The sequence below is a fragment of the Oncorhynchus masou genome, chromosome 12, assembly GCF_036934945.1.
Source record: "Oncorhynchus masou masou isolate Uvic2021 chromosome 12, UVic_Omas_1.1, whole genome shotgun sequence".
Lineage (NCBI taxonomy): Eukaryota > Metazoa > Chordata > Actinopteri > Salmoniformes > Salmonidae > Oncorhynchus > Oncorhynchus masou.
In genome coordinates, this window is record NC_088223.1 from 70,831,928 (window position 1) to 70,845,000 (window position 13,073).

Sequence of the window (13,073 nt, forward strand, 5' to 3'; positions counted from 1 at the left end):
TATATTGTTTAACTTTGGTCAAACGTTTTGGGTAGCCTTCTACAAGCTTCCCACAAAAAGTTGGGTGAATTTTGGCCCATTCCTCCTGACAGAGCTAGTGTAACTGAGTCAGGTTTGTAGGCCTCCTTGATCGCACATGCTTTTTCAGTTCTGCCCACATATTTTCTATAGGATTGAGGTCAGGGCTTTGTTGGCCACTCCAATACCTGGACTTTGTTGTCCTTAAGCCATTTTTCCACAACTTTGGAAGAATACTTGGGGTCATTGTCCATTTGGAAGATCCATTTGCGACCAAGCTTTAACTTCCTGACTGATGTCTTGAGATGTTGCTTCAATATATCCACTTAATTCTCCTACCTCATGATGCCATCTGTTTTGTGAAGTGCACCAGTTGAACGTGATACCTTCAAGCATTTGGAAATTGCTCCCAAGGATGAACCAGACTTGTGGAGATATTTTTTTCTGAGGTCTTGGCTCATTTCTTTTGATTTCTCATGATGTCAAGCAAAGAGGCACTGAGTTTGAAGGTAGGCCTTCAAATACATCCACAGGTACACCTCCAATTGACTTAAATGATGTCAATTAGCCTATCAGAAGCTTCTAAAGCCATGATATCATTTTCTGGAATTTTCCAAGCTGTTTAAAAGGCACTGTCAACTTAGTGTATGTAAACCTTTGACCCATTGGAATTGTGATACAGTGAATTATAATTGACATAATCTGTCTGTAAACAATTGTTGGAAAAATGACCAAACCGATTTGCCAAAACTATAGTTTATTAACAAGAAATTTGTGGAGTGGTTGAGTTTCAATGACTCCAACCTAAGTGTATGTAAACTTCAGACTTCAACTGTATGTTCAATCCACTGTCAGAGTTCCTTTTACAGTGTCCCAGAAAGCTGTAAAACAGAATGACATGAGCATGAACAGGCTAGTTATCTGGTGTAGAGGGTAGTGATCGAGGGCTGTTACTGGAGGTGTAGGGAAAGGATACAATCTCCACCTGATGACTACGATAAAGGCCGGGGTTTGTGGTTCTTCATGAGTTACCATGAAACCCAGCTCTTGTATAGGATATGCCTATCCTAATTTCTCTCCATTTGTTTACATCTGGCCCATGATGATTTCATTGGTTAGCTTCCTCAAGGGTCCAAGTAGAAATGTCTAAAGCCATGATGACTCAAGTCACTCCCAAAGGAGGTCCTCCTGGGTTTAGGACCTCTTAGAGGGAATATGTCATTCCGTGTAAGGGGGAATTGTAGTGAACAGGATTCTAGGCAGTTCCCTGATACCATTCTACTTCCCCAATGAGAGCAGCCTGCCATTCCCAGGAGTGCCCAGCCGCTCCTAAATACAATTACTTCAGAATATTGGAATCTTACTCACTCTCCCAGTTTCGGAGGGAGAAAGTATTGCTTTTGCTGCGACAGAATGTGTAGATGAAAACCGGGTAGTAAATACACAGGGAAAACGATGAGTGTCGAAATGAAAGACTCATTTGACATTGCACTGCATTTTGCTGGTGATTTTGAGGAACAAGACCATATGGGAATTCAGAGTAGACACTTGACAGACATGAATAATATATTTTGATTGCAGGTGAAGTAGTGCAAGTTGCATTTGATACTCCCATTTTTCATGAGGCGAAATAAAAGATCCCAGAAATGTTTCATACGCACAAAAAGCTTATTTCTCTCAAACTTTTTGCACAAAATTGTTTACATATCTGTTAGTGAGCATTTCTCTTTTGCCAAGATAATCCATCCACCTGACAGGTGTGGCATAAAGAAGCTGATTAAACAGCATGATCATTACACAGGTGCACTTTGCGCTGGGGACAATAAAAGGCTACAGTTTGTCTTTCTGACTACAGGAATGTCCAAAAGAGCTGTTGCCAGAGAATTACATTTTTATTTCTCTACCATAAGCCACCTCCAACCTCCTTTTAGAGAATTTGGCAGAACGTCCAAACAGCCTCACAACTGCAGACCATGTGTAACTACGCCAGCCCAGGACCTACATATCCAGCTTCTTCACCTGCAGAATCGCCTGGGGGGGGGTTCTGAGGAGTAGTTTTGTCTGTAATAAAGCCCTTTGTGGGGGGAAACCTATTCTGATTGGCTGGGCCTGGCTCGCAAGTGGGTGGGACTATTCCCTCCCAGGCCCACCCATGGCTGAGCCCCTGCCCAGTCATGTGAAATACATAGATTAGGGCCTAATACATTTTTCAATTGACTGATTTCCTTTTATGAAGTGTAACATGTTGCGTTTATATTTTTATTCAGTACAGATACATGGGCTCTGATACGATACACGAAAAGTATATGTTTAGCTTGAAACAATTTGATGTGATTCGGTTTGATTAGAGGAAAGAATCGATGCAATGCGGTTCGGTTCGACTAACATTTGTTGCATTGACACATTCATTTTCCATTCTAAATTAAATGTTTGCCTTTTGTCCCCCCCAAACACTTAATTTGAAATCACCATCCCCCACCCACTAATTAATGTAATTTTTGTAGATAAAGTGTGTGAGAGCTAGTAATTTATCATTATCTTTTAAAAATATAAAAACTTTTGAATATGAGACGGGGTTGAAATCTAATGTTTTAGAGTTTTTACTGACTTGCAGTGAGCTCTTACTTTCACTTTGAACATACAGTACAGGTAGCAAAAAAAGTTATTGTTGTCCTCGTTATGAAATGGTCAACTTTACCCTAAAGATGACTTCAGAAAGTATTCACACCCCTTGACTTTTCACACATTTTTTTGTGTTACAGGCTGAATTTAAAATGGATTAAATTTAGATTTGGTCTAACTCATTTACACACAATACCCCATAATGTCAAAGTGGAATTCTATTTTTTGAAATGTTTACAAATTAATAAAACATTTAAAGCTAAAATGTCTTGAGTCAATAAGTATTTAAACCTTTTGTTATGGCAAGCCTAAATATTCTTGGTCGTACTGATGGTGAGTTGACGCTGCTCTTATATTCAGTAGTTCTTCTCGACTGTATGTAATGAAACCTAAGATGACCTGGGTTACTAATGTAAGAAATAACACGTAAAAAAACAAAAAACTGCATAGATTCCTAGGAACGCGAAGCGAGGTGGCCCTCTCTGTCGGCGCCGGAAGTATATGCGACTACGTGGCCACACACGCCTCCAACTCAATCATCAAGTTTGCGGACGACACAACAGTGGTAGGCTTGATTACCATCAAAGACGAGACGGCCTACAGGGAGGAGGTGAGGGCCCTCGGAGTGTGGTGTCAGGAAAATAACCTCACACTCAACGTCAACAAAACTAAGGAGATGATTGTGGACTTCAGGAAACAGCAGAGGGAACACCCCCCTATCCACATCGATGGAACAGTAGTGGAGAGGGTAGTAAGTTTTAAGTTCCTCGGCATACACATCACAGACAAACTGAATTGGTCCACCCACACAGACAGCATCGTGAAGAAGGCGCAGCAGCGCCTCTTCAACCTCAGGAGGCTGAAGAAATTGAGTGGCTGCTGCCAACACACTGACTCAACTCCAGCCACTTTAATAATGGGAATTGATGGGAAATTACGTAAAATATATCACCAGCCACTTTAAACAATGCTACCTAATATAATGTTTACATACCCTACATTATTCATCTCATATGTATACGTATATACTGTACTCTATATCATCTACTGCATCTTTATGTAATACATGTATCACTAGCCACTTTAACTATGCCACTTTGTTTACATACTCATCTCATACGTATATACTGTACTCGATACCATCTACTGTATCTTGCCTATGCTGCTCTGTACCATCACTCATTCATATATCTTTATGTACATATTCTTTATCCCCTTACACTTGTGTGTATAAGACAGTAGTTTTGGAATTGTTAGTTAGATTACTTGTTGGTTATTACTGCATTGTCAGAACTAGAAGCACAAGCATTTCGCTACACTCGCATTAACATCTGCTAACCATGTGTATGTGACAAATAAAATTTGATTTGATGATTTGATGTGGAGAGGAATTTTAAAACAGTTAGATTAAATGATTGTGATAGGAGAACTTAGGGTGGAGCAACATCATTGTAGTTACTCTACAATACGAACATAAATGACAGAGTGAAAAGTAGTAAGCCTGTACACAAAAAAATATTCAAAAACACACATTATGTCTGCAATAAGGCACTAAAGTAATACTGCAAAAAATGTAGCAAAGGAATTCACTTTTTGTCCTGAATACAAAGCGCTATGTTCTGGGAAAATCCAACACAACGCATCACTAAGTACTAAGAATGGTGGTGGCTGCATGTTATGGGTTTGCTTGTCATCGGCAAGGACTAGGGAGTGTTTTTAGGATAAAAATAAATGGAATAAAGCTAAGCACAGGCAAAATCCTAGAGGAAAACCTGGTTCAGTCTGCTTTCCAACAGACACTGGGAGAGGAATTCACCTTTCAACAGAACAATAACTTAAAAGACAAGGGCAAATATACACTGTAGTTGCTTACCAAGATGACATTGAATGTTACTGAGTAGTTCTGACTTAAATCAGCTTTAAAGTCTATGGCAAGGGTTGAAAATGGCTGTCTATTAATGATCAACAACTAACTTGACAGAGCCTGTAATCGGACCCACAAATGCTGATGCTCCAGATACTCAACTAGTCTAAAGAAGGCCAGTTTTATTGCTAAAATAATTGCAAAAGGGTTTTCTAATGATCAATTAGCCTTTTAAAATTAACTTGGATTAGCTAACACAACGTGCCATTGGAACACAAGAGCGATGGTTGCTGAAAATGGGCCTCTGTACACCGACAGTGGGGCAAAAAAGTATTTAGTCAGCCACCAAATGTGCAAGTTCTCCCACTTAAAAAGATGAGAGACGCCTGTAATTTTCATCATAGGTACACTTCAACTATGACAGACAAAATGAGGAACAAAAATCCAGAAAATCATATTGGAGGATTTTTAATGATTTATTTGCAAATTATGGAGGAAAATAAGTATTTGGTCACCTACAAACAAGCAAGATTTCTGGCTCTCACAGACCTGTAACTTCTTCTTTAAGAGGCTCCTCTGTCCTCCACTCGTTACCTGTATTAATGGCACCTGTTTGAACTTGTTATCGGTATAAAAGACACCTGTCCACAACCTCACAGTCACACTCCAAACTCCACTATAGCCAAGACCAAAGAGCTGTCAAAGGACACTAGAAACAAAATTGTAGACCTGCACCAGGCTGGGAAGACTGAATCTGCAATAGGTAAGCAGCTTGGTTTGAAGAAATCAACTGTGGGAGCAATTATTAGGAAATGGAAGACATACAAGACCACTGATGATCTCCCTCGATCTGGGGCTCCACGCAAGATCTCACCCCGTGGGGTCAAAATGATCACAAGAACGGTGAGCAAAAATCCCAGAACCTCACGGGGGGACCTAGTGAATGACCTGCAGAGAGCTGGGACCAAAGTAACAAAGCCTACCATCAGTAACACACTATGCCACCAGGGACTCAAATCCTGCAGTGCCAGACGTGTCCCCCTGCTTAAGCCAATACATGTCCAGGCCCGTCTGAAGTTTGCTAGAGAGCATTTGGATGATCCAGAAGAAGATTGGGAGAATGTCATATGGTCAGATGAAACCAAAATAGAACTTTTTGGTAAAAACTCAACTCGTCGTGTTTGGAGGACAAAGAATGCTGAGTTGCATCCAAAGAACACCACACCTACTGTGAAGCATGGGGGTGGAAACATCATTTGGATTTTTCTGCAAAGGGACCAGGACGACTGATCCGTGTAAAGGAAAGAATGAATGGGGCCATGTATCGTGAGATTTTGATCTCAACCCCATAGAAAATCTTTGGAGGGAGTTGAAAGTCTGTGTTGCCCAGCAACAGCCCCAAAACACCACTGCTCTAGAGGAGATCTAGAGCACTTTGGAATTAGAGTATTTTATGTAGATTGTTGACCAAAAAATGACAATTAAATAGATTTTTTATCAACTTTGTAAAATGTGGAAAAAGTCAAGGGGTGTAAATACTTTCTGAAGGCACTGTACTGTATATACTGATTGTTACAAGCAAAACTACCAAAACTATTGCTGATGGTGAACCTGAACAATCAAAATAAAATCTAATGCAAGCCCCAGTCAGCATGTATAGCCAGATGAGAGTTGTCTCCGGTGCTACTTTTATTCCGGTAAAACACCATTTTCAACAGTGCATTTGATTAAAAATAACCTAGCAAAATACATTGGTTGTCACTCAACTAATAAAGAGCAAGCCATTTTACAAACATTTGAATGCTGAAGGTGATACGCAGATGTGCCAGATCAGGAATAGGCCTACTCTCGTTGGTCAGCATGCAAAGCTTGACTAGACTACTGATATTGCCTGGGGTTGTTTGGCATGCAAAATGACTTGTAGATCAATGACTGGCAACACAAATGCATGCTTAGTTCGACACTGAAGGAGAGGACACAGTTGTCACAAAAGATAAGGTATTTTCAGAAGGTAGAGCAAGAGTCATTTGAGCAAGAAAAATGTGTGAACCGGCATTCGTAACGTTTGAAAATATTTTGTGTCTGAAGCATGCTACATTTGGATCCGTTTGGGGTCCCACGGACCGATGCACTCATCTTAAACATTTGAACAGGGACCGATCATATCGGTGAATTGTTCCATCCCTAATCGCCCCACATTAAGCTTAGGCCTGCTTTTTTATTTTCTATTTTACAAATATATAGCAAATAAAACTATTATTGCTCTGTGTTCAATCTGGAGCCACAATATCCTTCATAGAAGTATTTAAACCCAAGCTCTGACTGCGAGAAGAGAGCCCTTGGACGTTATCAGTGCTAAACTAACTACTGAGGGCTGTTTCAGTTCAGGGCTCTTTGCCTTTCATGAAAACCCATATTGATTCCATTAATTGGCCGAATTGGCTTACAGGTCTGCAGAATGGCTGATCAAAGAGGCAAGAGAGTAGCTTTCACTCCCCACTGTAATTACTCAGCAGAGTGGTTTAAACATTGTGTAGCAGCACAGCGGTAATATGTCCCAGATTGGACTCTCCATCTTGGATTGGAGTCACTGCAGTTTTAATGACTGTCCAATTAAGATTTAATTGGAAACCCTTTATAATCTGAGAGCGCCACCCAAGACGGATAAGGAACACAGCGAGACAGCCGGAATAATCACTTATCACGATGAGGTCCCGCTCTATGCGGCAGGCAAGACGCAAACCCTAATTCGCTACGCTGAACTCCCCGCCCAACTACAGTTATCCTGGCCTGGATAATGCCAATTGACAAATGTGCCCATCTTTGGAAAAAGTTTTGGAGTGAGGTGGTGTATCTAGGACAATATGATTCCTCATGGTTGAGCTTACACATTGTTTTATCTCAATCGAAGGTGTAGTCTCTTGAAAATGTCAGCTAACAAATTAACATCCAGAGCAGGGACTTCCCACCTCAGTGCCAATTCACCCATCCCCTTCTGAACCTACTCTCTCCTGTGGGTGATCATTAAAATGATAAATACATACAATTCCATGTGAATTCACAATGCATACAATGGTCTTATTGCGTATGGTGATCCTATTGCTTATGGTGATCCTATTGCTTATGGTCATCCAATTGCTTATGGTCATCCAATTGCTTATGGTCATCCAATTGCGTATGGTGATCCTATTGCACATGGTGGTCCTATTGCACATGGTGGTCCTATTGCACATGGTGGTCCTATTGCACATGGTGGTCCTATTGCACATGGTGGTCCTATTGCGTATGGTGTTCCTATTGCGTATGGTGATCCTATTGCGTATGGTGATCCTATTGCGTATGGTGATCCTATTGCGTATGTTGATCCTATTGCGTATGGTGGTCCTATGGTGATCCGTATGGTGATCCTATGGTGATCGTATGGTGATCCTATTGCGTATGGTGATCCTATTGCGTATGGTGATCCGTATGGTGATCCGATTGCGTATGGTGGTCCTATTGCGTATGGTGATCCTGCGTATGGTGATCCTATTGCGTATGGTGATCCTATTGCGTATGGTGATCCTATTGCGTATGGTGATCCTATTGCGTATGGTGATCCTATTGCGTATGGTGATCCTATTGCGTATGGTGATCCTATTGCGTATGGTGATCCTATTGCGTATAACCGCAAGGGGGTTAATGAAGTTCTATATACAGCAGTCATAGGCTGAATCTCAACACTTGGCCCCTAAGCCCTTTATCGAGTGGCCACTTGCTTGTAAAGCATCCTGAGACCATTCATGTGTGGGGTTGCTTCTCAGCAAAGGGAGTGGGCTCACTCACAATTTTGCCTAAGAACACAGCCATGAATAAAGAATGGTACCAACACATCCTCCGAGAGCAACTTCTCCCAAACATCCAGGAACAGTTTGGTGACGAACAATGCCTTTTCCAGCATGATGGAGCACCTTGCCATTAGGCAAAAGTGATAACTAAGTGGCTCGGGGAACAAAACATTGATATTTTGGGTCCATGGCCAGGAATCTCCCCAGACCCATTGAGAACTTGTGGTCAATCCTCAAGAGGCAGGTGGACAAACAAAACCCCACAAATTCTGACAAATTCCAAGCATTGATTATGCAAGAATGGGCTGCTATCAGTCAGGATGTGGCCCAGAAGTTAATTGTCAGCATGCCAGGGCGGATTGCAGAGGTCTTGAAAAAGAAGGGTCAACACTGCAAATATTGACTCTTTGCATCAACTTCATGTAATTGTCAATTAAAGCCTTTGACACTTATGAAATGCTTGTAATTATACTTCAGTATTCCATAGTAACATCTGACAAAAATATCTAAAGACACTGAAGCAGCAAACTTTGTGAAAATTAATGTGTCATTCTCAAAACTTTTGGCCACGACTGTGCACGGTCTGACACCATTTCTTTCCTATCCGTAGAGTAGAACAACTGCTGCGGCTGTCCCTTCAGGCTAGGGAACACAATCACCAGCTAATATCATTAAAAAGCTATAATGACTTTGTCAAGAGGAAGAAGTTTTCGTAAAACATAAGACATTAATAAAGCTTCCTAAAAAGCAGCTGCTCGTTCCAGAGCAGTCCCAAAACAAGACTTGCATGCCAAACCACACTCAAATCATTATCACATTGTTACACCATGGATGGAAATTAGCTTTTTATAGCTGGCTAACTAGGACGTTTAGTAAACCTGAAATGTTAATTAATAGGCACCATATTGTCACCCAAAACAAGTAATCTGTATAAAGCCCAAAACAATCTTGACAGTGCAATAATATTATCAACTGACAAGATGCTACTTTCCTGTACCATTTGGACCAAACTTTGGTTTGCTGTGTGCGTGCCAGTACCACCATGGCGTGCCAAGCCTCCGCCTCGTGTCTCTGCTGTATTGAGATATCAGTGTGACGCTGCATCGTGACACCCCTGCCCTGTCTGCCTCTCTGTACCAGCGTCTGGCAGATCAATCAGGGACAGGGAGACCAGCTTCTCACTGATATAGTGGATATCTTTGGCCACAGCTCAGCATACACCACCCTCTGCTGTGTCAGCCAGAAGCCCCTACATCACCTCAGCTCAACTCAGACCAGGGAACGCACACTGACAGCCACGCTAAAAGGAGACATACTCTCCACATTGTTCATGGCACAATAAAACATCAATCAGGAAGAATGCTGTCCTATTGATCCCTCATGGACTACATGTACAATCCAACCATCCCAGCAGAGATAAATAAACCTTTACGTGAGTATGTTGTGTGTGTGTGTATCTCTCACTCACCAGGCTGTCGAGGCCTCCGCCCAGCAAGTCGACAGCGCCCATCTGCATGGAGGAGACCTGGGGCACATTGACGGGGGGGCCCAGGTCCAGGTTGAGCAGGTCTCCCAGCAGGTCTCCCTGGGAAGGGATGACTGACTGGGCCTGTTCAATAGGAACCGCTGGCCCTGCGCTCACAGGGCTCTCGCCTGTGTCAATGCTGAGAGGCAGGCACAGATATACAGTATTTAATTAATATTTTATTTAAGTTATATGGGGGAGCAGATCTTGGTATTTGTTTGTAAGCAATGATTGCCTATGTGTTGTGCTCGACGGAGAGGGACGTGTTGTTTGGGGGTTAGGTGAGTGTGTCTTCTGGGACTTTGGTAACTGAGTAACTTCCTGGTAACTGTGTCTCACCTGCCATGCTGGATGGGCAGGTGCTTGCGATGGATGCCATGGCTGCCCTCCACGAAGGCGTTGGGGGGCTTGTGGTAGACGGAGGCTAGGGAGCCAATGTGGCAAATGAGCTCGTCCAGCAGGGTGGGCTCAATCAGGTCTGTCTCCTCCGAGATCAGGGGCTTTTCGGACAAGACCACCTCCTTGGCCGTTACCGGATCGGTGGACAGCAAGCGCCAGTAGATGTAACCCCTGTCACGCAGATCAGGGTTGTCGGAGTCCTAGGAGGACACAAGGGAGAAGAATCACAGTTGAGAATAGATATTGATGAGTTTAAGTTTGGGACAGTTTGAAAAAAGGGAGACGTGTTGGTGTGTGTATGTGTGTGTCTCACCTGTGTGGCCAGACTGAGGACCTGCTGCACCAGCTCCTGAGTCTCAGAGGGCTTCTTGAGGAAAAGCTTGACGATGGCTGTGAGAAGAGTGAGCTGGACCTGAAACAACACACCCCCAAGGCTGTGAATGGTCTGACCCAACCTCATACCTGCTCAAATAGTGAAAGTGGCTGCCAAACCCAGATAATAAAGGTTATTACTGTTAGGGCTGGACCAAATCAACTCCTAGCACCTATCCCTAAGGCACATGTGTAGTAGATATGAAAGGCTGACTTTAATGAAAGCAATATAGCAGAAATTACAGACAAGGGCAAAGTGGAGCTATAACCATATCCAATCCAGTCTTTGCCCTAGTTTAATTTCTGTCAGGGTGTAAAAGTCCCAAACGCATCATCCAGGCAATCTGGCATTAAGATTGTCAAATGAAACCAGCAGATTTATATTAAGTGTCCTGGAGGTAGAGGTAGATTAGAAATTGGGCAGAGGACTAGGGTTGCTGACCTCAACTAACCTGGGCGCTCCGCTCTGGGACAACTGACTCGAGTGCTCTAGGACAACTGACCTGGGCGCTCCGCTCCGGGACAACTGGCCTGGGCTCTCCACTCCGGGACAACTGACCTGGGGCACTCCGCTCCGGGATAACTGACCTCCGTGGTCTGCTCTGGGACAATTAACCTGAGCGCGCCGCTCTGGGACAATGACCTGAGCGCTCCGCTCTGGGACAACTGACCTGAGCGCTCCGCTCCGCGACAACTGACCTGAGCGCTCCGCTCCGGGACAACTGGCCTGGGCGCTCCGCTCCGGGACAACTGACCTGGGGCGCTCCGCTCCGGGATAACTGGGACCTGAGCGCGCCGCTCTGGGACAATTAACCTGAGCGCTCCTCTCTGGGACAACTGACCTGACCTGGGACTGACCGCGCTCCGCTCTGGGACAACTGACCTGAGCGCTCCTGGGCTGACCTGAGGCTCCTCTCTGGGACAACTGACCTGAGCGCTCCGCTCTGGGACAAAGCGCTCCTCTCTGGGACAACTGAGCGCTCCGCTCTGGGACAACTGACCTGAGCGCTCCTCTCTGGGACAACTGACCTGAGCGCTCCGCTCTGGGACAACTGACCTGAGCGCTCCGCTCTGGGACAACTGACCTGAGCGCTCCGCTCTGGGACAACTGACCTGAGCGCTCCGCTCTGGGACAACTGACCTGAGCGCTCCGCTCTGGGACAACTGACCTGAGCGCTCCGCTCTGGGACAACTGACCTGAGCGCTCCGCTCTGGGACAACTGACCTGCGTGCTCTCGTCATGGAAGCCCTCCAGGAAGCTCTCCAGCAGCTCGTCGGCGTTGTCGATCCTCTCAGCGTACTCGCCCACGATCCAGATCATGGCGGCACGCGCATCCGGCTCGTCCAGAGAATCCAGGTTCTCACACAGCGTGGCGATGATGCTTTCATACCTGAGCAGAGAGAGAAAGTATAAAGGGTCAGGGTATAAACTCGTGTCTGTCTGGGGCTATACAAAGGTATTGTATAGACACAGACAGTGGCAGTATAGCCCCTACTGAAAAACAAAGGACAAGAATGAGGAAAAAATTCTCAAACTTCATTGATTATTATTGGGGATGGAGGGAAAAGGACACCTACTTGTTGGGGTATTTGCGGAAGATGTCCCTGATGACCACGATGGCCTCCTGCACCACATAGTTGACCTTGGTCTGGATGAGGTCTAGCAGGGTGCTAACACAGCGCTCAGCAGATTGCTAAAAAGGAGACAACAGGAACAGAGTCAACACTGACCCAAAACTGTTTTTTTTCACAGTGACCAAAGTACCTTGTTTAAACTCCTTCAAACAACTTTATAGGACTGGATGGCACTTTTTTGGAACAGCTATAAAATCTGAAGTTCAGATAGACATTGATCAGAGATCCTCTGTGTGTCCGTCTATGATGGTGTCTCAGATTCCAACCTCCACTTTGATGGCACAGCGCCCGATGGCCCTCACTGCCTTGCGCACAAAGTCAACGTCTACCTCGGTGGCATACTCCTTCAGCTCAGCCAACACCTGGGAAGAGAGCAGGGCATATGAGTGAAAAACATCACACACACACGGTGGGAGGACATGCAAACATCTTGACACTGTAAGAAAATGGGTTGAGGAGATAAGGTTGAGGTTAGTAAAATTGTGTACACACACAAGTGTAAGCTACCCAAGGCCAGTCAGAGAAGCTACCAAAGCCTCCCTCAGAGATGGAGTTTATCCAGGGAGTATCTCTCTGTTGGACTGTAATGGCAAATTTACAGCAAGATTGTCCGAGCCTGCCTTAGCTGTCAATCACGCTGACAGCTATCTCGGCTCTTCACAGCGAAGGAAGCGAGCACATCCGCTATCTAAAACGTGTGTTCATTAAGGCATCGTCTGACAGGAGCCGCTAAGAGCACCAGATAAGACTGATTAGGAGTGAAGCATTGGGATATGAACATTTCAGTTGAAATTAGTCTTCAATATAGAGG

General features: G+C 44.3%; 1 protein-coding gene across 3 annotated transcripts in view; it reads right to left on the reverse strand.

Annotated features, from left to right (window-relative positions):
* The window catches only part of ap2b1 (adaptor related protein complex 2 subunit beta 1), an 81,419-nt gene that overhangs the window by 58,340 nt on the left and 10,006 nt on the right, over positions 1-13,073 (reverse strand). For all 3 annotated transcript variants that reach the window (XM_064981847.1, XM_064981845.1, XM_064981846.1), the window contains 6 exons: positions 12,529-12,624; positions 12,206-12,321; positions 11,853-12,018; positions 10,569-10,667; positions 10,196-10,455; positions 9,800-9,995 (listed from right to left, as the gene is read on the reverse strand). In XM_064981847.1, coding sequence (XP_064837919.1) covers positions 9,800-9,995; positions 10,196-10,455; positions 10,569-10,667; positions 11,853-12,018; positions 12,206-12,321; positions 12,529-12,624 — 933 coding nt within the window. The remainder of the gene's footprint in view (positions 1-9,799; positions 9,996-10,195; positions 10,456-10,568; positions 10,668-11,852; positions 12,019-12,205; positions 12,322-12,528; positions 12,625-13,073) is intronic.